This window comes from Artibeus jamaicensis, unplaced genomic scaffold, assembly GCF_021234435.1.
Source record: "Artibeus jamaicensis isolate MK-2021 breed Jamaican fruit bat unplaced genomic scaffold, CSHL_Jam_final scaffold_1964, whole genome shotgun sequence".
Classification (NCBI taxonomy): domain Eukaryota; kingdom Metazoa; phylum Chordata; class Mammalia; order Chiroptera; family Phyllostomidae; genus Artibeus; species Artibeus jamaicensis.
The window spans coordinates 32,468,412-32,494,856 of NW_026522030.1; the positions used below are offsets into that span (position 1 = coordinate 32,468,412).

General features: G+C 40.3%; 1 protein-coding gene and 1 long non-coding RNA gene across 5 annotated transcripts in view; one reads left to right on the forward strand and one right to left on the reverse strand.

Moving 5' to 3' along the window:
* PCSK5 (proprotein convertase subtilisin/kexin type 5) overlaps nt 1-26,445 on the reverse strand; it is a 419,085-nt gene that overhangs the window by 118,959 nt on the left and 273,681 nt on the right. For 3 of the 4 annotated variants that reach the window (XM_053656428.1, XM_053656427.1, XM_053656429.1), the window contains 4 exons: nt 26,355-26,439; nt 22,806-22,903; nt 22,243-22,372; nt 21,676-21,791 (listed from right to left, as the gene is read on the reverse strand). In XM_053656428.1, coding sequence (XP_053512403.1) covers nt 21,676-21,791; nt 22,243-22,372; nt 22,806-22,903; nt 26,355-26,439 — 429 coding nt within the window. Of the gene's footprint in view, nt 1-11,055; nt 13,686-21,675; nt 21,792-22,242; nt 22,373-22,805; nt 22,904-26,354; nt 26,440-26,445 lie in introns of those variants that run through there. The other variant, XM_053656430.1, reaches the window with a different exon arrangement.
* The window catches only part of LOC128626053 (uncharacterized), a 47,509-nt gene that overhangs the window by 18,060 nt on the left and 3,004 nt on the right, over nt 1-26,445 (forward strand). The window contains exons 2-3 of the long non-coding RNA XR_008389928.1: nt 20,249-20,332; nt 24,154-24,225. This is a non-coding gene — a long non-coding RNA (uncharacterized LOC128626053). The remainder of the gene's footprint in view (nt 1-20,248; nt 20,333-24,153; nt 24,226-26,445) is intronic.

Sequence of the window (26,445 nt, forward strand, 5' to 3'; positions counted from 1 at the left end):
TTTAATTTGGGACTTTCGTGTGTATGTGTCCTCATTTTGGCTGACTCCCTATGTTTATTTTTATGTCTTAGGTAGATCTTCTACATCTCCCTGTCTTGAGAGAATGGACTTTATGTAGAAGGTGTCCTGCAGAGCTCTGTAGTGCAGTCTCCCTGGTCACTGGAGCTGGGTGCTCCAGGGGGGGTTTCGCCTGTGTGAGTTGTGTGTGCCTTCCTGTCGTAGTTGGCCCTCAGTCATTGTTTTTGATGGGATTACCCTTATGCTGACTCACTGTGAGGGCTAGTCATGAATATACTGTATGAGCTGTTACATAGGGGCTCTCCCCATCGAGTGGGAGTTGTTCTTGTGTGTCAATTATGGAGCTGTTTGGGTGGTACTCTGGTGTTATCTTTAGCTTGCTACCAGGTGTGTTTGGTCTGGAGCCGCCTTGTAGCAGCTCTGTTGGTAGGAGCTACAAAATGATCTGTGCTTGATTGCTGCCTATGCTGGGCTTCAAGGCACTTAGGAAGGTCTACACTGTGAAATGAGGCTGGCTGTTCCTTGTGCCAAACTTGGGACCCTTTGGTAGAAAACATGATGTGAGCTGAGGCTAGCTGCCACTTGTAAGATGTGATTGCTTAGTTGAAGCTATATTCCAGGCCAAGACGGGCTGCCACTTATGCCAGGCTAGGAGCCACCTGATGGGAGTTACAAATAATATTGAGACTGGTTACTACTTGTGCTAGGCTTGGGGCCAATTAGCAAGAACTACAAGGCATACCGATGTTGGCTGCTACTTGTTTGGGGTTTGTGGACCTTTGAAAGGTTAGGGAAAAGTCTTCAGCCAAGCCAAGACAGGTAGCTTGTGTGGAGGAACTACTGGGAGAAGCTTCAGCTGGGTGAATGAGGTGGGTGTCTTAGGGAATGACCAGGGTGGGGTGAATGGTGTAAGCCAGATTGATGGGGAGCACAGATTCAGTGCCTGGCTGTGCGAGGCTGGCTGGGTGAAAGGAGAGTTCACCAAAGGAATAATGGCACTTGTCAGTGCTTCTGTCCCTGGAGTGAGTTGCCCCAGCCCCTACATCCCTCATCCTGAAGTTAGTCAATATAGTTCCTCCTTGTATGTCCTTGGTATGCTTTGAGCTGCTGACCATGCTGTGGAGCTTAAAGTGAGTTTTTACCAAATGAGTCTGTATGCTGTATTTTAAGAGCAGCATGTCTCAAATCTCCCACAGCCCTTTGTCTTTCTCAGATGCAATCTCCACTGGTTCTCACAGCCAGATATTATAGGGATTCCTTTTCCTGGCACTGGTACCTCAGCTGGTGAGACCAGTGTGGGGCAGGGAACCCTTGATCCTCAGGGAGGACCTCTATAGCTGAGATATCTCTCCCTATTCTTAATTGCCACACTGTGGGTGTGGGTCCTTCCTTTTCCATGTCTCTGCCCCTCCTACTAGTCTCAAAGTGGCTCGTTCTTTTTATCCTTAGTTATAGAAATTCTGTTCACCTAGTCTCCAGGTGGTTCTCAATATAGTTCTATAATTTAATTGTAATTTGGGGGTGATTCTGGGAGGAGGTGAGCATTGAATTTATCTGCCGTGCCATCTTGACCAGAAGTAGGCAGATCTGAGTGATTTTAGTTGGAACTCTGGGCTCTCCAGATTTGTGTACCTGTTTCCTCATCTAGTCTAGGGAAATTTGCAGCTGTTGTTTCTTTAAATACATTTTCTGCCCCTTTCTGTCTCTCTTCTCTTGGACTCCTATATTGCAAATGTTGGTCTGCTTGATGATATCCCACAAGTCACTTATGCTATCTTTATTATTTTGCAATCTTTCTTTTTTTTTTCTTTGCTTCTGTGATTGGATGAGTGGCACTGCCCTATATTTTAGTCCACTGATCCTTTCTTCTACTTCATTTAGTCTGCTCTTAAACCCTCCTATCATATTTTTCAGTGAAGTTATTCTATTATTCATCTGTGACTCCTATTTGGCACTCTTTTATATTTTATGTCTTTTTTGTTGAAGTTCTCATTATTCATCCATTCTTTTCCTGAGATCAGTGACCATATTTATGACCATTATTTTGGATTCTTTATCAGGTAGATCACTTTTTTTCTTTTCATTAAGAACTCTTTAAGGAAGTTTTATCTTGTTCTTTCATTTTGAACATATTTCTCTGTTTTCCTTGACTCTCTGTGTTGGTCTCTAAGCATGTGGTAAAATAGTCACCTCTCCCAGTCTTAAAGGAGTGGCCTTATGTAGGGAACAAACCTTATTATTCAGCCTTGCCCTAGTTCTTGGGTGTCTCTCAATCCTTTGTTATTATTCAAGCAATCTATTTTATTTTTGGTGCATCCAATTGTTTTTAGGATGTGCCATGAGCTGTCTCAAAGGGGAGAATTTCAGTCAGCACCTAGATTAAGTCTGAATTGAAGCCAGACTCAAAAATATGGCCTGGGATATAAAAGTTCAGGCAGCAACTTTTAAAGCATACAAATAAACAGGTGGGTAAAAGTGGGTTTTTAGTTGCGAGTACACAAGACAGAGTTTTATTCCGTGTTTAAAATATTTTCTACGTTATTATTATTTATTCTGTTTTAAAATATTGTTCTTGTATTACAGATTTTTCCATATGAAAAACTGTAAACCTACTTTTGCCCACCCCCCATATATACAGTCTTAGAGAACTACAAGCCTTAGTCCCACTGGCTGTCAAGAGCTGGTTGATCCTGAGGTACCCCCTGGGTGGTACTCACAAAAAGTCAGAGTTTTTACATGTGTGCAGTCACTTCTCTCAGGGATATTAGCAACCTGGAGTGGGGCAGACGGGGAGTGCAAAAATGGCAGCCACCTGCCTCTGTCCAAGTTGGGCATCTAAATAGGCCCCCAGATGTGTGCCAGACCAGAAGCCTGCCCCTCAGGCTAGGCTCCAAGCAAACATATAGACATTTTTTCACAGACAGAATGGGTGCCTTTCAGTCTCCTCTCTGTACAGGTGCCCCAGGGATGGTAGCCTACCAAGAACCGTCTCTGTTAAGTCTCATGGGTCGAGGGATATAAGCCCTACTGGCCATCAGAGCTAGGTGATCAAGGGATGTAGCCACAAAAAGAGGGGCCCCAGACATGTGTAAAAGCTTCCCTCTGGGAGATAATGGCATTCTGGAGTGTGGCAGAGGGACAGCACAAAGGTAGTGCCTAGCCCCCAAGGTTTCTGGAGATTACAGTGGGTCCTTACATGTGTGACTAGAAGCCCCTTGGGCAGGAGTTAAGAAGATAACATGGATAGGTCATAGTTTTCTACTGCTGCTATACCAAGTTACCATGAATTCTGTGGCTTAATAGAACATCTATTGATTATCTCACAGTTCTGTAGGTCAGAAGTCAGGGCACTGTGTGCCTCAGCTGCTTCTCTGCTCTGGGTTTTACAAGGTTGGAATCAAGGCATCGCGGGCTGCATCCTTCCTGGAGGCTCTGTGGATAAATCTCCAAGTTCATTCAGGTTGAAGGCAGAATTCAGGACTAAATTCCTTGTTTTCTTGCTACCTGTTTGTTGGCTGGGGAAATGTCCTCAGTTTCCAGAAACTGCATATATTTCTTGGCTCATGGCCCCCTTCCTGTATCTTCCGAGCCAGTAGCTGTGGGTTAAATCTTTCTCACTTCTTAAATCTCTCTGATCCTGTCCTCTGCCTCCTCCTATTGCATTTCTGACTGACTCTACCTTGGGCTCACAGGGGTACTTCAGGATAGTCTTATTTTAAGGTCAATTAGTAATAACCGTTAATCCCATCTGCAAAGTCTCTTCACAGCAGTGAATAACCTGTGGATGGGAATTGTAGGGTTTCACTTTAGAACTTTGCCACCATAACATCCAACTCTCAGCTCTGTTGCTGCTGCATACGTTCAGTGGCAATGTCTTAAAGGGTTAGCTTGGCTGAGTTTGAGTCTAAGACCAGTGATAGAATCTCCATAAAATCTCCTGGGGTGATCTACATTGAATAGAAGGGCTGGAAGGGTCACAGAGATGAAGCCGAGGATAGGAAAGTGAAGTGCGGCCAGCTCTCGAGAGGGCAGTATCGGAGTTATACAGAACCAAAATCTGAACTTAGTTGTCCCAATGTCTGGCCGGGACTATTTCTTCCCTGTCATTTACTTAATTATTCACTCAGTTTATGCATTTGTTGACTTACTCATCTATTGATCAGACTTGTCAGGTACGTACTTTATACATAAAGACATTTAGCTAGATTCATGAGCTATAAGACATTTACAGACTTGTCCCCATGAAACATTGTGTAGTGAGAACTGTATACATCAAACATATATTCCTACAATTAAATAGATATTTATAATGTAATTAAGGTGACAGTAACGTAGAGGCTTCATGAGAGCTTATAATGAGGAGATCTAACCTTGTCTAGAAGGATCTGGGAAATGAAGAAGCGACATTTAAATGGAGGCCCAGATAATAAATAAATGTTACGCGGGTGAAGATGATTAGGAATGGGATAACATTAAAGTAGGGCAAATGACATATGGGAAAGGTCTAAGGCCAAAGCAGAACAGATAAATCAGAGAAAGTCAGTGTGGCTGGGAAATATGCAGGGAGGGAGAGAATAGCATGAGGTGGGTTTGAGGGGGGGTGGGCCAGATTAACCATGGTCTTGATGGCTGTTGAAAGGAATTTCAACTTAGTATCCTAAGTGAACTAACTGGAAAGCCAGGGGAGGGTTTTAAACAGTGGAGTCTTGTGTGAGCTTTGAATTTGTAAAAACAGCACTTTGGCTGCTGTGTAGAATAGATTGGAGGAAAAAAGTAAGGACAGGTAGAGTGTGGGTACAAGAGGTACATATTCAATGAGGCTAATTAGGAGGTGTTGCAAAAGCACAGCTTTCACAAGGGTAAGGGCAGTAAAGGTGAAGGACAAAATGGATCCAAGACATATTTTGGAGGTAGAATTGTCTTGACTTGCTGATGGATCAGATGTGGGAGAGAGAAGATGGTCAAGATGACTCCTGCTTTCTGTCATATTTGTGGTTCTTCCTATGATGTGTCAATTAAAAATCAGTCCTATACATAAGAAAAAGCCTCTCATTTTATTGATACTTTAGCTTTTATTGTAGTGTAACAGTTATGATTCAGGTGGCAAGAAAATCCTGTTTAATAGCGCCTGAAAAGAACTTATGTTTTGTAAGTAATGTTTGTAATGTTTCTCTTTGTTCTGTTTGTCCCTTCTATTTCTTCCTCATTTCATCTGGGGCTAGAGAATGCAGGTGAAGGCTTCCCAGACAAAGAAAAATTAGCATGAAAGGAGGCATCGCATCCTCACTTAACAGTCACCGCCTCATTTCTTTTAGGTCTGTTCTGATTCCCTTTGCCCACATGGCCCATTGGTTGCTACTAATTCTTATTATAATATTGACTTCCTCTCCTAGCTTGGTCACAGAAAGTAATGTGTGGTCATGGTGTGTAACCCTGGATGGATGTTGCTCTATTCACAGGTGACAAACATGCATCCTGGACCAAACAGCGTCAACTGAAGTGCATAGAGTCATCCGTTGGTATTTGCAGAGGACTGGTTTCTGAAGCCTCTTGCAGATACCAAAATTCATGGATGCTCAAGTCCCTTTTACATAATGGTTTAGTATTTGCATGTAACCTATTCACATTCTCCCACATGCTTTAATAAATCATCTCTCTGGCTTACTTATAATACCTGATACAGTGCAAATGCTATGCAAATATTAATAGTTGTTATAGTGTAGTTTAGGGAACAATGACAAGAAAAAAGTCTATACATTCAATACAGATGCAACCGTCATAGTTCTAACTACATAGTACATGTCAGCAACAACATAACTTTTTATTTTAAAAATATCTTCAGTTCTTTGTTGGTTAACGCTTGGATGCAGAATGTGTGCATATGGAGGCCAACTATAGTCCTGTTGCAAGCTGCAGGGTCATGGCCTGAAGCTGGTTTCTGCAGACATCTTCCCTGCTCTTGCATTTTTTCTTCTGGTGACTCTGATATCAGATTGTTTGGGTTTAAATTAATCCCAGATCTTCCATTTACTACTAGGGTGCCTTAGGCATTTACCTCATCTGCTTCCTTATTTGTAGAAAGAAGATAAAATTAGGCTATTGGGAGTATAGAATAAAAATAACCCATATAGAGCAATTAGCACAGTGTTTAGAGCATAGGAAGTTCTCCAGAATGGGAGTTACTGTTGTTATTTTCATTGTTAGGCACAGGAGGTGCTAACACATCACTTTCTTTCCTTTTGGCTCTTCTCTGGTACTGACAGTTTAGAGGGCTTTCTTTTAGAAGTGAAAAGATTCTGAGCAGGCCCTTATTCCCCAAGTCTAGGCCTTGCCACATTTACTGTTCTAGCCATGTACATCACAGTGAAGAGATGCTGTGGGCTTCCTCCCCTCTGTGCGCTCATCTGCCAGCTGAGCTCTGCTTGGTACGCTGTCCTTTAATCTAGGTGCCTCACTGTAGCCATAGCTCCCCTGGGGACTGAAGCAAATATGGCCTCTTCAGCATTCTGTCCAAATGAATACTTCGTGAATATGTCGGCAGGAAGCCATGAGTTGACTTGATGGGGTCCTTGTGTAAACTGACTTATCCTCTCTGAAAAGAGAGTGGATGATGCTGGTAACAAGGAAGTGGAGGGAGGGCAATGGCCCATCCAAAGCCCTTTACAAGTTGACCTAAGTGGTCTATCCATCTCTTTCCAGCACACTCCCTGCCATCTCAGTTCATAAGTCATTTTATAGCTCTGTGTCTCTGTCTGGGTTTTGTCTTTGGAGATTCCTTCTTCAATGTCCTTGCCTTCTTTGACTTGCAAATCCTTGCTTATCTTTCAAGACTCAGGTCAAATGTCATTTCTGTCTTGTCTTTTTATTCTCTCATTCATTCTACAAATATTTATTAAGCAAGACACTATGCTAGACATAAGATAAGCTGTGAACAAATGGACAAAGCCCCATCTCTCATGGTGCTGATGTTATAGTGAGAAGCTGACAACAAACAAATGAATGAACCATAGAATGTCATGTGTGATAAGTACTGTGAAAATACCAAATAAAGGTGGCAGATAGGGAGTGAGTGGTGGAGGGAGCTGTTATGCAAGGAAATGATTTTTTGAATCAAGACTTGTAGTATGCAAGGAAACCAGCCCTGTTAAGAGCAGGGGTCTTGATGCACAAATGAGTTATTCATGTTTGAAGAACAAAAAGAAGGTTGGTAGGACCAGACCCTAATGAGCAAGGGTGAAGGGGAGTAAGAAGAGATCAGAAGATCTCAGTTAAGGTGTTCCAATTTTATTCTGAGTGGATAGGCAGAGGCAAAATCTGATTTTGTATTTGTAATAGCACTCTGCCGTCCCATGGGGAGAATGGATGAGGGAGGGGAGATAAAAGAGAAAAGAGGATGGGAGGGGAAGATCAGCAGGGAGCCTAGTTACAAGTCCCCTGAGGCAGTCCACGATGGAGATAATGGTGGTTTGACCCAGAATTACAACTAGAAGTAGGGAGGAGGCTAGAAATACCTGGGACATTGCTAATGGACTGGATTTGGGGGTGAAAAGAGAAAAATCTTAGGTTTGGGATATGAGCAACTGGGTGGATGTCAGACATTTGGTGATGATGGTAGGAGTCTAAAGTCTATTTTGGACATGTTCATTTTGAGATGCTTGTTAGACATCCGAAGGAAAATGTCAAGGAGCTATTTGAATCTACAGATGGGACTCGAGGAAAGAGATCAGGAATATGTAAAATTATAATCCTCCAAACCCTAGCATGATTAGTGAATTTCTCCTTCCTCTTCAGGGTCATATTATGGTCCCAACAGAACCTACCTCCGTAGGTCCTACATCATATCAAACATTAAAATTATCCTTCATCCTACCTAGAATTAAATTGTGTGTAATTCCTTAAGAGTTGAGTTGCAGTTGACAGTTTGACATGCAGTTGACTAGTTTGACATATATTTTGCAGATATTTAAAGTATTGTTTGACTTCTGTTCACTTTAGTGGCCAGAAACTTTTTTTGTTTCGAGCTATTTTTGGATGCCTCGGAAAGTGTGGAGTGCAACCACATGGGACCTTTAGTACTGAATCGGTCAAGTGAGCTCCTCCTCTGGTCTCACAACAGTATGTTTTATGCCCCTTTTAAAGCGCTTAAGTAGCTTCATATTGGAGCCATGTGCTTTTGTGTGTGTTCTCATTAGACTATAAGCTTGCAGAGTGCAAGAACCATCCAGAGCTTGGTATATGATGGGGACTCATTGTTTGTTTATGAAAACATTACTGTGAGCTCATAAGTGGAAAAAGCCAAGTCCAGGGATACGGTATGCTTTCTCTCTGCACCGGGGAAAAGCCTCTTACCCCCTGCCTTGCAACATGTGTACCATAGACTTATTTTTTCTCTGGCACTCTTCAAAAGAGGGGCAGTGTCGTGCAGAAGGCTGAGCTGTGGGCTTGAATCCCAGCAACGCCCTGTACTAGCTGTGAAACTTGCATCAGAAAGTCAATCTCTATAGACCTCTGATTTTTGTGAGAGCCAAATAAAGCCGTTTAGTAAAACAGCCTTAAAACATGGTAGTTTTAAAATAATCTTTTCTTCTAAAATACAAAAAGTTGTTATAATTCAGGCCTCAGGGAATGTTTCTGGATATTTCTAGGAAGTGGGGATGCGAAATATCTTTTGCCACTTGACACCTGGCCCCATAAAAAGCAATAGCTGCCCCCAGAGAGGAGACCTTGTTGGAAAATCCTTCAGTAACAAGACAGTCATGTCTCTTTCTAGACCCCTTGCAGGTAATGAGTGGGAAGGAACCGCCGGCATTCCCAGGTCCCAGACTGGCCCTCTGAGACTTGGCAATGCTGCACAACTGCATCCTTCTTGCCCGAGAACTGACTCTGGGCCAGATTTTCAACTCTCATGATGAAGAGGAGGCATGATATATGGACTATGGTCCCGTTTCTAGGTGCCAAACAGCTGTAATGAGCCACGGTGAAATTAAGTCCACCTTGGCTATGCTCTGCTAAACTTGTCAATGGCTCCAAAGTATTCTGCTACAAACTTCAGATTTTATGGGTTTGCAACAAAAATAATATTTGGAAATGGATGTCAACTAGGGGAGAGAAGCTGGTTTATACTTTCTGTCACGGACACATTGAGCTTGTGGCTAGGGCCCAGCGTGGGCCAGGTAAGGTCAAGTTGCAACTGGCCTTTGTATGCCCTCAATTTTGTGGCGAAGGATGAAAGGAGGGAGGGAACTGGCCGAGCCATGGTTTAAAATTGCTGCCAGTTTTCTTCATATTCATCAAGCTGCTGTCTGTCCTTGTCCTTTGTGTGCGGCTGAATGATAACATGACAACAGTTAAAATGCATGCTTACTTTTGTCTTAGCCGCATGGTATTTTTACCTGAGGGGAGATGAGGTGTTAAATATTTCCATGTTCAGATGTGCCTAAAGTGTCAATCACTGGACCGAACAACTTCAGTTTGGCAGTTAGTATGACAGTCACTTTGTCTTCTCTAGTGAACTCTCAAGTTTTTGAGTTCCTCAAAAATGAAGGGTAAACTGTTGGGTGGAAAATAGCGCATCTGATAGAAATCAGCGGCATGATGACAAGCCCCTGATGTTGCTGTGGAAAGTAAGAATTCAGACGCATCCACAGATGACAGTGACAAGTATAACACAAGGTCTTCCATGGCGGTGGGAGCTGAGGAGAACAGGCACACGATTTGTCTTGTGCAAAGTGTAAAAATGTAGATTCTTCTAGACTGACCCATCAAATGTTGCCTCCCTGCCCTGTGTAGCGCTGGGCTAATTAGGTTAGCAACATCAAAACAGTTCCCTTGCTTCCCTGAATGTCTCTTGTGCAGCAAGTTTGCTGGTAACGTTCTCCTTGCACACCTTCCTTCTGCTTAGTTACACCTTAGCCATTCTCCAACACCCAATCTACTTCCACATGCTCTAGAAAACTCACATGACCAGTCAGTTCAAAGGAATTTCTACCACCATTAACTTACAGGACTTAGTGTTCTACTCATTAGAGGTTTAGAATTCATTACTTACGTTCATTGTGTTACTGTTTTGTTTTTATTATTTTGAGTCTGGCTATGTAACTGCAATTTACCAAGTCCACACAGCTCAGTTTTCTTATTTGTAAACAGGAACATGTGTGTGCCTCTGCTCTAGAGCTTCTGTGAGAATTGAGAGGGGATATTTACATCAGTACATAAATACGCTATATTCCCAAACTGTGCAGCACAGAGTAAATGGTCGGTAAGATTAGTTTCTCCTCCTCCCCGCCCTGGGACTTCTCAGAAGCAGAGGCTCACTCTCATACCTTACTGTATCTCCAGATCTTTAAACCTAGCTGGAACTTGATGTGTGTGTTGCTTTTGCTGATCTCATTTCTTTTCCCAGAAAACAGGGCAGTGAATCTTCAAGAATAAGACTGCAACTCAAGCAGGGTTCAGTAACATCTATAATCCTTTGCTGGTTCTTCCTCCTTTCTTTCTCTTCTTTTTTTAAATTTTTACTAACTATTCAGTCCTACCTTGTGGTGTGGACTGGAGATTTTAGGTAAAAGCATCTCTTAGGCATCCAGGGATACAGCTACTGTCAGTTTTATACAGGATCTCCTTAAATTGTGCAAGGCCAGCTTTTAACAGCTTTCATGTTCTCCACCAATTGAAGCCCAGCCCCTTGGTCCCTAGTCCCCTGTACATCACTGGGGAGTACGCAGCAGGCCACACCCGAGGGAAGTGCAGGGAAAGAGCAGGCCTGGATGGCCCACTCGCTGCTCCAAGTATTTATTGACGTTTTTGCAACATTTTAAGAAATGGAATCTGACATACATTTATGACCAATCCTAAACCGTCCCTTTCTAATGTTGCTGTTACTTCCCCCCTCCTTTGCCCACCTCCATTCACCCTTTCTTCAGATACTTCATTCCCCTCTGCCCTTTCCTTCATATTCAGCTTCTACGCGGGAACAGAGAAGTCTCACATTACCTCGCCCTTTCAGAGATGTTTACACATGGGTATGGACAGATCAAATAAACAGGAACTTAGGTTAATTTAATAGAAAAAATAAAATATGGAATAACATTGATTTTGGCCAGTATCAATTACAACCATTCTACTATATTTTACAAAAAAACAACTGAACATTTTACACATGTACAGTATTTTTCAGTAAAAGTGGATCTGGATTTAACAATGGATCACTAATTAAAAATAAAAAGACAAAAGAGAACAGAAGATAGGACTTTTGTCTCTAGGAGGTTAGAGCATTTGTTAAGTCTCCAAACTTTGCACTATCCATTACATATATCTCATTATGAATATATATATTTATACATAATATATAACATTAACTTAAACTTTGAAAGCATTATGTTCTAGTTAATAATATTCTGTAGATAAACGAGGCAGCAACACACTAGTAGTTAAACCAGTACTTCCACGATGTGCACCTGCGTGGTCAGTGGGAACCAGAATACACTTGGGTGGACCCCAGTGAACTTGGCTGTCCTCTTGACGGTTATTTGTCTAAGAACACAGACATCATTTTTATCTTTCCCATCATAGTTTACTTTTGTGCCTCAAATATTGGATGCTTCGGTTAGATGGATTCCTTAGCAGGCAAATCTGGTTTCCCCACCTGCTTGACCTTGCTTAGGTTGTGCTCACCTTTGTCCGTTTAAAGATTGTGCCTTTAATGTAAGACTCTAGATGCCATACCCACAAGTGACTTGTTTTCTTCAGGTAAGAAGGGCCTGCATTGCTACAAAGAGGAAAATCGCTCAGCAAATCAGTTGATTCCCTAGTTACTTATGAATCATTATGTGACTCAGTATTACTATAGTGCTAATTAAGAGGGTCATTAGACTATTTACTTGTTAGTCATCTTGGATTGAATGTTAACTCTGATGTCTAGGAATGAATATTTTCAATGTAGGCTTTTTACTAACTTGTTTCTTAGACGGGGAACTTTGCACTCACTTCCCAACTCCTTCCTAGGGCAATCTATATTGACAGGCCTCCTCTTCTCATCTGTGAGGCCAGTGACATCTTGAACATAAAAATAAAGTCTGTAAGATGGCTGGGCACTGCAAAGCAAATGAGGTCACCAACGGAGCTTTCATATGGAAAGTGAGGACACCTGTTACCAGTCTGTCCTCCCCTAAACTGAGAAACTCAGAGGTGGTAAAAAGATCTCTCAGGCTTCCTCATTTCTGACCACTTATCCAAAACAGTTTCCACATAATTCAGTCTGCTAGATTCCAGGATGTGTTTAGGGAGTCAGGAGAATACCAGTGAAGACATTTCCAAGAAAACAGATGATCTCAATGACACTCAGTATACAGGTGTATCACAGCACAGTTAGAGAGGGACAGAGGAGTGGGAGAATAACAGAACCAGGAGGGTACAATCATGCCGCCCGTATTCAGTTTCCAGTTTTATTTTCTGAAAATGAGAAGATGAAAAAACTTCTAATAAGCACCATTGAAAAACACTGCCCGGCCAACTTGGGCACGAGCTTAAATATTATTTAAATCATTTCCATTTCTTAAAAAATACAGGACATTTAGAAACTTTTTGACTCCAGGAAGAAATTTCCTGCATCACACCCAAAATGCTTCCTGTCACAACAAGTGGAATTTCTGATGGAAACTTTAAAAAGTGCTAGGGGAATAATGGCTAGATAGCACCAAGAGATTGTGCAGGGTCTATGATGTGAACACTCTGGGTTTGGGGGGAGCTGGAGCAGTCTCAGCTATTTTAGGTAATTTTTCATTCTGTCCATCACCAATCTGACTATGCAGAGCGATCCCACGTAACCAACTGTGTGTAAAATAACCCAGTCTACAATGGAAAAGCCAGTAGCAGCAAGTCGATCTGATGCGACCAGTGGAGCAGACTTATCAAGTGAGTATAATGCCAAAACCACATACTGCATGAAGTAAATTGTGTGTGGAAAGTATCTACGTTCAGCTGCGAAACACTGAGACAAGCGACACTGAGCACAACTCTGCGGGATGTCCTTAATGCCCTTAGGTCCAGTTTTCTGCCATTTCCTCCAGTGATGGACTCAAGCATGAAAAGTGACTAACGCAAGAGCTTTCTGTTTCATTTTGTTCTATGTCTACTCTTGTGACTTTTTGAAAGGTATTTTTAGGCATCTCAAAGGGGAAACAAGCAAGTAAATGCAAAAGGAAAAAAAATGGACCTTCAAAACCAGGGCAGGAAATCAAATCATTACTTGAACGTCAAATTTTGGCATCAAATGCTTTGGTCATACAATACTGTCTCTGTGGTTCTGGCTGTTTAGCACTAAACACCCAGTTATAAAAGGTAGGCTTGTTGTAGGTTTATTATTTTTTTTCCATTTAAGTTCTGACAAAACAGTTCACCATCTCCCTGCACAGATTTGAGAGAGGAAAAAAAAAAGAGCAAGAAAGAGAGAGAGGTGGCTTGCTTTTTTTTTTTTTTGCTTTTTTTTCCTTTTTAATAATAATATGGAGTAATCTATAAGTCTACAGGAACAAAGAAATCTAGGACGGAAGCTCAGCCTGGGAATGTACATGTTTTGCAGCAGAGTTGTTGAAGAACCTTCCGTTGGCACAGATTGTTCTTTTTCACTAGCATACAGAAGCCTCCTTCCGCCCAGGACTCTTCCGTTGCTTTTCCAGGAAGTCAGCAAGAGGAAAAGAGGAGTTGAGGACGAGAGCAGCATGATGTGCACACACGGAAGAAGGTTTTGATTGGCCAGAGAGGCAGATTGGGGGATTGGAAGAGATCATTCAGGAGCAGTCAACAAGGAGGAAATTTGGTCCACCCAAAGTGATTTCAGTCAACAGCATTGTTTTTCAAGGAGAGATATTGCAGTCCAGTGGTAAATGTGATTGGTATCCATTTGTGAAAGGAAAAAAAAGATTAGAAAAATAATAAATTAGAAATCAATAATAATATAAGCAAAGAATTTTCATTTTCAGAATTACCTGGAACAGAGAGTAATAGTCATTTACACTATATTTCATTGACTCTAAGACACTGGATTTGAGATGCACCACTATTTTAAGTACTACCAAGGCAAAAATGCTTCTTTATATTCAGTGATGGCTCAGTATTTACTTACCAACTTTATGCTTATTGAAAGTATTTCTTAAGCTTATATAACATGTTGTGTTTCTGGGCAATAACTCCTTTGAATATTGAACAACAATTTAAATTTTTGAAGCAATTTTGAACTGTAATTGAATTCAACATAAGTAGCAACCGTGTGCCTCACTTGACTAGACATCTCTATGTACAGTCAATGACAACTGTGTCACACTAGCTTGTTAGGTCAAAAGCAGTTGTAAACTACCATGAATTACAAGGTACATCTGATTTCAGAGATGATAAAGTGTCTTAGAGTCACTGAAATATGACAGTTGAAAAAGAATAAATAGCACATCCCTAAATGCAACTGACATGTGACTTGAAAACCTGGTGAGCCATTAATATTTTTTTCTCCTACAAAGTTAGTGGTCATTAGACTTATAATATGTAATATCTTGAGACCTACATAGAATATGTAACATAAGACAAATATAGTAATACCCTGACCATCCATGAACCCATCACCTTTCAGAATGAGAGTATTTCTGATTCTCTTGGATCTACCATGTGGTTATTTTCCTTCTTCACTTCTATAAGTAAACTCTCTAAAATCTGTGCTAATCATTCATTTTTTAAATTACAGTTGAGAGACACTATTAGTTTCAGGTGTATAACATAGTGACTTGACATTTACATACCTTCCAAAATGATTACCCCAATAAGTCTAGTACCCACCTGACACCATACAGAGTTACTACAGTATTACTGTATTTCCTATGCTGTACCTTACATTTCTGTAACCATTTTTATAACTGCCAATTTGTACTCATTAATCCCTTCACCCATCCCTCCAAACTGGCAATCATCAATTTGCTCCCTGTACCTAAGAGTTTGTTTCTTTAGTTTTTTAGATTCGACATATAAATGAGATCATATGGCATTGTTTTCTATCTTCCTTCTTTCACTTAATACCCTCTAGATCTACGTTGTCACAAATAGCAAGATTTCATTCTTTTTTTATGGCTGAGTAGTAGTCCATTTCATATATATATATATATATATATATATATATATATATATATATTCCACTGTTTACTGATAGACACCTAGATTGCTTCCATATCTTGGCTACTGTAAATATTGCTGCAATTAACATAGGGTACAGATGTCCTTTCAAATTAGTGTTCTACATTTCTTCAGATAAATACCCAGAAGTGGACTTGCTGCATCATATGCTAGATCTATTTTTAATTTTTTGAGGGACCTCCATATTGTTTTCCATAAGTGGCTGCATCAATATACAATCCCACCAAAAGTGAATGAGAGTTACCTTTTCCCCACATCTTCACCAGCACTTTTTTTGTTGATTTATTGATGATGGCCATTCTGACATGTGTGAGGTGATATCACATTGTGGTTTTTATTTGCAGTTTTCTAATGATTAGTGACTTTGAGCAACTTTTCATGTGTCTATTGGTCATCTATATGTCCTTTTTGGAGAAGTGTCTTCAGGTCTACCCATTTTTTAACCATATATTTTTTGGTGTACGAGTTCTTTATATAGTTTGGACATTAACCCCTTATTGACTATCATTGGAAATATTCTACTGATTAGTAGGCTCTCCTTTTGTTTTTTTTTATGGTTTCCTTTACTATGCAAAAATCTTTAGTTTGATGTAGTCCCATTTGTTTATTTTTTCTTTGGTCTCCCTTGCCTGAGGAAATAGTTACTAAGAGTAGTATCAAAGACTTTCTTGCTTATGTTTTCTTCTAGGATTTTTATGGTTTGGGGTCTTATATTTAAGTATTTAATCCATTTTGAGTTACATGGTATGAGAAAGTTATCCAGTTTCATTCCTTTGCATGTGTCTGATTTTCCCAACACTATTTATTGAAGAGACTATCTTTACCCTGTTGTATATTCTTGCTGCACTAGATGAATTGACCATAGAGTCATGGGTTTATTTCTGGGCTCTCTATTCTGTTCCATAGATTTAAGTGTCTGTTTTTATGCCAGTACCATGCTGTTTTAATTACTATAGCCTTGTATTATAGTTTGACATCAGGTACTATGATAAATCCAACTTTGTTCTTTCTGAAAATTGTGGTGGCTATGTAGGGTCTTTTGTAGTTATATATATTTCAGGGCTATTCTAGTTCTTTGAAAAATGACACTGGTATTTGATAGGGATTGCATTGAATCTATACATTGCTTTGGGTAGTATGCACATTTTTACATTGTTAATGTTTCCATTACCTCTATCTCCAATTTTTTTCTTCAATGTCTTATATTTTTCTGAGGACAGGTCTTTTACTTCTTTGGTTAAATTATTTCTAAGTATTTTATTCTTTTTGATGTAAGGCTAAATGGGATTTTAATTTTCTGATAGTTGTTGGAATTAAAAATATAACTGATTTCTGAACATTAATTTTTATATTATACTACTTTACTAAATTCATTTAATAGTTTTTTAGGGTCCTATGTAGTATCATGTCCTCTGCAAATAATGAGTTTTACTTCTTATCCAATTCAGATACCTTTTGTTTTTTACTGATTGATGTTGCTAAAACTTCCAATAACATGATGACTAAGAATGGTGAAAATGGACATCCTTGTCCTATTCTTGATCTTAAAGAAAAAGCTTTCAGGTTTTCACCATTAAGTATGATGTTAGTGCTGGGTTTGTGATATATGGCTTTTATTATGTTGAGGTATATAGTCCCTCTATCTCCACTTTGCTGAGTTTTTATCATAATTAGATGCTGATGTGGATTTTGAATTCTTTATCTATTGATGATTTTTATCCTTCATTTTGTATATATGGTGTATCATGTTAATTGATTTGTGGATATTAAAGCAATCTTGCATACCAGGAATAAATACCACTTGATTATGGTGTAAGATCTTTTTAATGTATTGCTGCATTTTGTTTGCTTATATTTGAGGGTTTTTGCATCCATGTTCATCAGGGAAATTGGTCTGTCTTTTTTTTGTAATGTCTTTGTCTGGTTTTGGAATCAGGACAATGGGGGCCTTTCCTCTTCTTCAAGTGTTTTAGTTTGTAAATAGTATGTATTAATTCTTTGAATGTTTGGTAAAATTCACCTGTGAAGTCATGTGGTCCAGGACTTTTGTTTGTTGTTGGGAGTTTTTTGATTACTGATGAATTTAGTTAGTAGTGATTAGTCTGTTTCAATTTTCTTTTTCTTTTTGATTTGGTATTAGAAGAGTGTATGTTTCTGGAAATGTATTCATTTTTTCCAAGTTATCCAATTTTGGGGCATATAATTGTATGTAGTATTTCCTGATGGTCTTGTGTGGGACTCTGCTTCCTGGACTTATATGTCCATTTTCTTCACCATATTTGGGATGTTTTCAGTTATTATTTCTTCAAATAGGTTTTCAATATCTTGCTCTCTCTTGTACTTCTGGTACCCCATATGATGAAAATGTTATGCTTGATAATGTCCCAGAAGCCTCTTAAACTATCCTCATTTTTTTTAAATCCTTTTTTAATTTTTGGTTTCCTGATTATTTATGCTCCCTTGTCTTCCAGGTCATTGATTTGATCCCCTGCTTCATCTAATCTCTTTATTCCCTCAAATTTATTCTTCATTGCGATTATTGTATTTTTCATTTCTGACAGGGTTTTTTTTTTTGTGGTTTCTATCCCTTTGTGTAAGCTCTCATTGAGTTTATCTTTCATCCTCTGAGTTCATTGAGTATCCTTATAACCAGTGTTTTGAACAGTGTGTTGGTAGATTGCCTCCACTTGGTGTAGTTATTTTTCCGGAGTTGTGTCTTGTTCTTTCATTTTGGACATGCTTCTGTCTCCTCACTTTGGCAGCCTTCATGTGTTTGTTTCTACACTTATGCAGATCAGCTATTTCTCCCAATCTTGGCAGGATGGCCTTATGAAGTAGGTGTCCTGTGGGGCCTGGTGGCACAGTCTCCTAGTTACATGAGTCTCATTCTCTTTGTTTGGGTTGTGTACCCTGCTGTTATAGTTGAGTCTTAATTGCTATTGGTACATCAGTGGGTGGGATTGACCCTGTAGCTTAATGGCTGTGGGGACTGGCCGTGACTACACTGGATGAGTTGTGTGGGTGCTGATTCCACAGAGAGAATGTTGCTTTAGTGGGGCTCTGGTGCCTGCCATGTCTGTCCTTTGGAGATGCCAGTTGGGTGTTGCTATAGTATGGCTTGAAGCTGGCCACTGGGTATGTTGTTTTGGGGCCTTCTGGGTGAGGCTTAGTTATAGACCAACTTCACTGCCTGTGCCTAGTCTGAGGCCAGGTGGTAGGAGCTACACCATGATCTACAGTTGTTTACCACCTCTGCTGTGCTTGCAGGTGCCTGGGAGAGGCTATGCTGGGAACCCAGGCCGGCTGCCACTAGTGCTGTGCTTGGGGCTGCTTAGGAGGAGGAAGATGGTAAAGTGTGGATATCTGGTACTTTTTTGTAGCTTGTGGACCTTTGGAAAAATTTAGGAAAATCTGCAGTGCAATCCAGGCAGGCTGCTTTTGTATAAGAGCTGCTGAAGGAGGTTCAGTCTGGGTGTGTGATTTGGGTGGAGTGGAGTCCCATGGAATTACCAGAGTAGGGCAAACAGTGTTACCTAGGTTAACAGAGTTCAGATTTGGTGTCCACCTGTGCCTGGGTTGGAGGGAGGGCTCAACAGCATCTGCAAGCACTTCTACCCCCCCCCCCCATAGAGCTGCCCTAACCCTAAAAGCTACAGCTTTTTTAGTCCTTGCTCTAAAGTTATTCAGTTTGTTTCCTTGTATGTTCCTGATGCTTTTCAAGCTACTACCCCTGTGCTGGAGCTTAGAGCAAGTGAATTTGTGAGCTAGGGAATCTGTGATTACTGTATTTTTGAAGTATAATATGCACAGCCCTCCCAATTTTGGGAGGAATAGTGGCTGTTAATGTTGCTGTCGAGTTCTGTTTACATTTACATTGGTGAAATATTTTACATTTTGTCTTTCAAAAAATTTTTTCCTAGTTTCCTCTAAAAACTAGGTGCATCTTATGGTGTGCAAAACATGGTAGGTCTTTTGAGATCTATAGCACATAGGTCTCTAGCAGCCTGTTGTCTTTCTTGGACACAGTCCCTGTGGTTTTTCATAGCCAGATGTTATGAGGACTCTTCTCTCCTCGGGGCAGACCTCCACAGCCGGGATACTCATCCTGATTCTTACTCGCCACACAGAGTGAGACCTGCATCTCCGCTCCTCCTGCCAGTCTCAATGGGGCTGCTGCTTCATATTCTTAGTTATAACAATTCAGCTCAGCTAGTCTCCAGGTGGTTCTCAATAATGGCTGTTCTATAATTTAGTTGTAATTTTGATGTGGTTATGGGAGGAGACAAGCACAGTGTTTACCTACTCTGCCATCTTGAGCAGAAATTCAATAGTTTTTTCTTTAACTGACCTGAAAATGGACTCATCACAAATTATTGTTCCTTTCCCAATACTGCTCACAATCCCGACACTCCACTTTACCCAGGGGCCATTTGGCATAACTTATCCTGTGCTTATCATGGTGTAGGACAGGAGTTAAAGCATCACAAACTTTGAAATAACTGGCACCAAGTGCTATGGGGAAAAATTTCAAGTCACAGTGGATCTTTTATGTCAGTGCACTTAAAAACCTTCCTCTGTTTTCAGGTTATGAACTTATGAAAATTCTGGCCATAATTCAGATATAGGGGAACCCTGGTTTCAAGGGTAAAGGGCACCTGCTGGTGATAATTAAAAAGTGATACCTGTGTGGTCCTGGGGATGTGGTCAACCAACCCTCTCACCCCAGTGTTGTGTGGTGGGAATCGGCTCTGGTCAGGAAAACCTCGGACACAGAGCCTGCCCTGCCACACATCGGAGAGGCTATGAAGATGCAAAGTCACCTGAGATGCTCCATGGAAACGAGAGCCTAAGTGGTGTTCTTTCAGTGCCATTGCATGCCCAGTTCTTTCTGAAGCCTCTCTGGGATTCCTAATAGTTGTGGAATGACCATACGAGGTCAGTGATGTCATCCTTTTACAGATGGGGGAAGTAAGGCCCATAGAATTTCACACCTGCCCAAGGCCTAGAGCCCAGATATGAACAGCAGCATTCTGAATCCACTTTCTCCCAACCACAGCTCTGTTCTGCCTCTTGTCAACTTCTAGAAGAGGAGCCATTCAAAGGAAGACAAGGAATAAACACAGGGGAATGACCTTGCCAGGTAAGACTATTCTAAATACATACATAGTTTATTTTCCTAACAGTCCGAAGATGTATAGAACGACAATGGCTCAAAATCATTTTTCTACATATGTATTGTTTGCATAAATATAGGGACAAAGTTTATGGCCCCCTTAATATGAATTATAACGAGAGTCATAGTTCACAAAATGTTGGAGTTGGAATGATTTAAAGTCATTCATTGTATAGATGGGGAAACTTAAGGTAGAGAAGTGAGGGAACTTGGCATTTGCCAAATTGTCAAGGGCATGGAGTTCAGAGGGTCCCAACCCTGCTGTACAGAGAAGCATTTGAGAAACTCCTAAGAATGTTCATGCTCAGACTCAACCCCAAGACCAAAATAAGCCTAGTCTTTGGGAAGGTGTGAGGTCCTGGCATTTTGGTTGAGAACCACTAGTGTAAAGAAAGAAAAATGGATCCAAAGTACCTGCTTCTGTCATTAATTCTTATCTTCATGGGCTTAATGAAGATTTAGCTACCATTTGATTGTTCTTAAGCCGAATGATAGAATGGCAGTAAGCTGTGGTATCTCCATGAGAATTTATATTTATGCTGTTATTAAAAATGGAGTTTCTAAATACTTTGGAAAACATAGGATTATGTTTATATCTAATAGTGCAAAAAGCAGAACACAAAATTCCAGGTGCATATGGCAAAAGATGGGAAAGAAATACATGAAAAAGTAATGGGTATGGGCTATATATATTGTATAATTCCAAATATATGACATTCTGAAAATGACAAATCTATAGAAGAGTAAACAATGAGTGCTCTTCAAAGACCAGGGGGAGGTAAGGATGACAGTGGAGGACGGAGGATTTCTAGGGCAGTGAAACTGTCCTGTATGACACTACAGTGGTTGCTACACATCATGATACATGTGTCCAAACCTACAGAACATACAACACCCAGAGTAAACCCTAATGTAAACTGCAGACTTGGGGTGATAATGGTGAGTCAGTGCAGGTTCACTGACTGCAGCAAACGCACCACGCTGGGGTGGATACTGATGATAGGGAAGGCTGTGCGTGGGCCTGAGTTCAGGGGATGTATGGGAGCTCCCTGTACTTTCTGCTCAATTTTGCTGTGCATCTTCCAGTGAGACTATAGGTGAGTTATCCCTTCTTGCAATGAAAAATATCCTAAAACCAAAAAATAAACCCACTGAAGACATAAATTCAAGATGAATGAATACCAATGACATATCAGGCATGGCCTGACTCACCCCTGTTCGTTTCTTTTTTAAGTGGAAATATATTATTAAGCCTTAAAGTAGAAAGACTGCACTTTGCTTAGAAGATGAAAATGAGCAGTTGTACTCACCATCTTTGCAGATGGCTCCCATTTGACACATTCCTAAGTCTAGGAGATACCCACTGGGGCAGCTTGTACAGTTCTTAAACCCTGGACCATTGCACGTCAAACAGCTGGTATCACATCTATGGGGCAAATGCAGAATTTATCATCCTTTCACACATCAGGCACAGGAAAAACTGTTTACTATCAATCTCTTATTGTCTTAAGCTTAAATGTCTTAAGCTTAAATCTCTTTGAAAATGGCACAAAAATCTTTTAATAAAATAATTCCTAGGATGGCAACATTCAAGAAAACCTAACAGGTAGACAGTGTGAATTGAAAGGTTTTAAAGTCCCCCTGAGGCAAAAGAAAAATTGATAATGATATATCATATATCAATATATCAGAGATCTCTGATATCTCTCATATCAATATATCAGAGATAAACTGGGTTTAAGCTGCAAGGCAGTTTCCATAGGTAAATGTTTGAACCTCATTTTATCATTAAAACTACGTTTCAGAGTATTTATGAAGGCAGTCAAATAAGGAACCCAATAACCAAACGCTAGGGCTTGAGGGGTACATGCACTCACTTTTTGCAGGATTTGTATCCATTCTCTGAGGAGTGGTCGGAATAATAGCTGATGCTACAGCTGTGCACACATCTCCCATCCTCCATGAAGTAGCCCTCTGTGCAGTTAATGCACCCATCAGCACCTGCCCCTTCAAAGCAAGACAAACGCAGGAGACAGAAACAAAACCTCAGAAGTGGCACGATGGGCTGCTTCTCACAGTTTGTGAAAATGCCATTAATATGTTGTAATTTTGAGAGTTATAATATTTGTGTTTTTCTTACATTCTTTGGAAAAAAAAACAACCCCCCTCCATTTCAAGTTGAACCCATTTTCCAAGACCATCAAATCTTTTGGGAAGAGAAGGAGGTATCACTGGGGTATTTAGGTTTCTCAATGAGGATAGGATGCTGAGGACTGACTTTCAATGAGAATACATTTGTGCTTATTGGAAGAGAAATAAACTTCTCTAGCAGCTACTGTAAAAAATACCAAGTAAGTCTGCATGAGTGATGGTTAAAAAGAGGTCAACAAAAGCTAAACCAGAACAGAGGAATAGACAGAAGGACTGGGGGAGAAGGTACCAGCACAAGTGGCGCAGAAGCGGTGGCAGGGCTGGCAGTCCTGGCCATTGAAGTACTGGCCATCCTCACACGCGATGGAACACCGGGACCCCTGCAGGCTGAAGACATAGACACAGACTGCTGTCATCCGGCAGAGTAGTGACTCCCCAGTTCCACCCGTAACAAATACAGCTCCCCCCAGACACCTGTGGGTTTGGCAAAGCTTCAACATGGGGGAAATAGCCCTTGTACCTTCTAGTTTTTGCCTCTTGATGCCACAGTGCTTCACCATAATGATGTCTGCATCACATGCGTGCAGGTTTGGGGACATTTCTCTGAGTTGTTTAACTGCCCGACACACCTTACAACCCAGGATTTTAAAAAGTATTGTATGGACAAAACAATTGCATTACCCAATAACATGCTTAACAATTCCCTGATATCCAGACCTACCACATAATACATTAAAAAATTGTAGGGCATGACCCTCCCTGCGTAAACTCTCACGAGCAGCAGCTTTTTTTTTAAGTGTTTCTGATTTTAGTTCCTGTAGGCCCCTACAACAGAGTTTTAATATACCATATTTTTGGACCATAAGACACAAAAAAGTGGTAAAATATTTAAATAACAACATAATATTTCACCATGCAAATGTAAACAGAACTCAACAGCAGCATTAACAACCGTTATTCCTCCCAAATGGGGGGGGGCACGGGCAGTGCGTCTTATAGTCTGAAAATACAGTACTTTTGCCTGTATTTCTTGATTTATTTTAAATCCTAATGAATAATTTAGCACAATTACCTACCTACTCTGCTGCTTTCTTGAACACCTCAACTTTTCTTTATTACTATTTAGTGTTTCTAGACATAATCTGTACCATATTTTCTGTCTAGCAAACTTAGTATCTGATGAGTTTCTAGAATGTAAAATAAGAAATCTGTATTTTTTTACTCTCCTAAATTCTATCAGTTATATATTTTTCATAATCTAGAGATGGATTTTTCAAACTCAAAATAAATTAATAGAATTTTCATTACTTAATATGCAAATGTTACACACTTAAGTCACTAGGGTGACTGGAACCAGGGCGAGGGCCTTGTCACCCTAGGTCACCGCAGAGATGACAGGAGGAGATGGGCTCTGTTTCTTGAGCTCTTTATATTGCTCCACTTCGCATCTTATTGGGCTCTGCCATAGATGGGGGTCACACTGATTTTACAAAGTAAAATTTATTTCAGTCAATAAAACCAAAGTAGACGAAGGAACTCTAAACAGACCGGTTAACATTTTAATCCATTTCCTTCCAGTATTTAATGTAAAGATATTTTTCCATGTTTGTTCTTAACCATCATTTTAAAATTTATAGGTTTCGAGGCCAAATGGTCAACCTGGAAGTCCCTAAGGAGAATACAGGAGCCTTCACAAGAGTAATGGCAACGTAAGTGAGCGTGTTCTCCACTCCCAGAGATCCTCACTTGCTGAGAGAGCTGTCTTTAAAACAGAACACCTCTTCCTTTTCTGTAGAGCTGGGAAAAAAGGACAGTGCATCAGATGGGTCTCTTTGTGAGGGGACATTGGACCTCAGAAAAATTTATCCAAATTTTTAAAAAGCTACCTAGTTTTTTCTAATAAAGGTCATAATTTCTGAAATTGGTATTTATCCAGCAAGAGATAGAGGCTGCACTGCGTTTTTCCGTGAAAAATCGGCTGGGTTAGACCTGCACTGTCCTATCTGCTCAGGCAAGTGTGGCTCCTAGTTTGGCTAAGGAATGGAATTTTAATTTCAGTCTACATTTTACAAACCGGCACTTAACTTCTGTTATTGGCAAAATTCTGAGTAAGTTTAGAATGATGTGGCTACTAATTCAACTAAACTTTTAAAAAGATTTTATTTTATATTTTTAGACAGAGGGGAAGGGAGGGAGAAAGAGAGGTAGAGGAACATGAATGTGTGGTTGCCTCTTGTGTGCCCTCTACTGGGGACCTGGCCTGCAACCCAGGCATGTGCCCTGGCTGAGAATCAAACTGGTAACCCCTTGGCTCACAGCTGGCACTTAATTCATTCAGTCAACCATCCAGGGCTATTCAACTAAATTTTATAAAATCTAAATAGAGATCAAAAAATTACTGCCTGAATTGAGGTGTGGTTTAGGGATAAAATACATACCAGATTTCCAAGACTTGGTACAACAACAAAAGAATGTAAAATATCTCACTAAGAGTCTTTTATATGAATTACATGTTGAAGTGATAATATTTTATTAGGATAAATGTCATCTGTACTTTTTTTAACTTCTCTTGATGTGGCTACTGGCATACTTAAAATTAACACATGTGGCTCCCATTTCTATTGGAGAGCGCTGGTTAACTTATTTTATAAAATGTTCCTTAGGAAATAATCTTAAATAATTTCTTTCTCATGAACCAATCATATGTCAGAAAAGTGCTTTGTAAATGTTATCATGGTTAATCCTTATCATAACCCAGAACATAGGGGTTACCACCATTTTATAGATGAGAAAATTGAAGCCCAGAGTGGTTAAGTGACTTGGCCAATGTCACACAGCAGAGGTGGACACATCTATCTTTTCTCTTATTATACCAATCTGCTGCTTCTCTAAAAAAAAAAAAATTGGGCTGACTAGACCGATATTTGTCAAGACTCTCTTGAGATGAAAGGTGCTAAACAAACACTGAATGCACTTATGAAAAATAATGCCACAGGTAATTAATCAAGCTAAATAAAAATGATATTGCAGTATTACTATTGTGAAGGATTACTTGTCTGGACCTTGCTTATTTCACCTCCAATTAAAGGTAGAAATAGAGGTAGTATCAACCCTTACAAGGGATGGAGTGCAGCAGAACTCTAGTGCTATGTAAACTCAGAGTCCAACTTTGCACTCAACGGAGGTGGATTGACCTTCTCTAATCAAGAGAGACTACAAAAATACTTTTGAGCTGCATTGTCTTTCTCTTACAGAATCTATCAACTACAGTAAGACCTCACTTATTATTGCCAATAGGTTCTGTGCCTTGAAGCAAAGGGATGTGTAACAAAACCAATTTTACCACAGGCTAATTGATATAAGTAAGAGTTATTGGAGCACCTGCTACATCTGACTTTAGCCACAACCCAGTCATCCATTTAAGGAAAATACCTCTAAGTGTTAAATCTACGTGCAGACTATAGCATAATAGAACCTAGCCCGAGGCTCTAAAGATAAGAGACTGATTGGCTATCTGGAGAGTTTCTGACCGTGGAAGGAATGAATCAGGGGGATTAAATATATAACTCATTGGCATGACCTTCACAGCAGTCCTTGACTGGCCACTGCCAGTTAAAAAGCATGAAGAAAGCCTCTCAAATGGCCATTTTTATTTGCTTGTGTCTGAGCCATCTTTTCCAAAGAGAATTTTATTTGGTTTATAAACTTTCCTTAGCCAAGATGGCATCCACTTTTTCACATATGGTGGTAGAGATGGTGCAAATAGCAGTCAAGAGTTTGAATGGGAGTCAAACCCAGGGTGACGTGCGAGGGTTCTGTCTACAAGAGGCTGTCTTACCTCAGCCCATCCCTGCATTCGGTACAGTTGTGGGATTCAGTACACGTCTTGCAATTTTCACTGCATTTCCGACAAAGATTTTTCTCTGTTT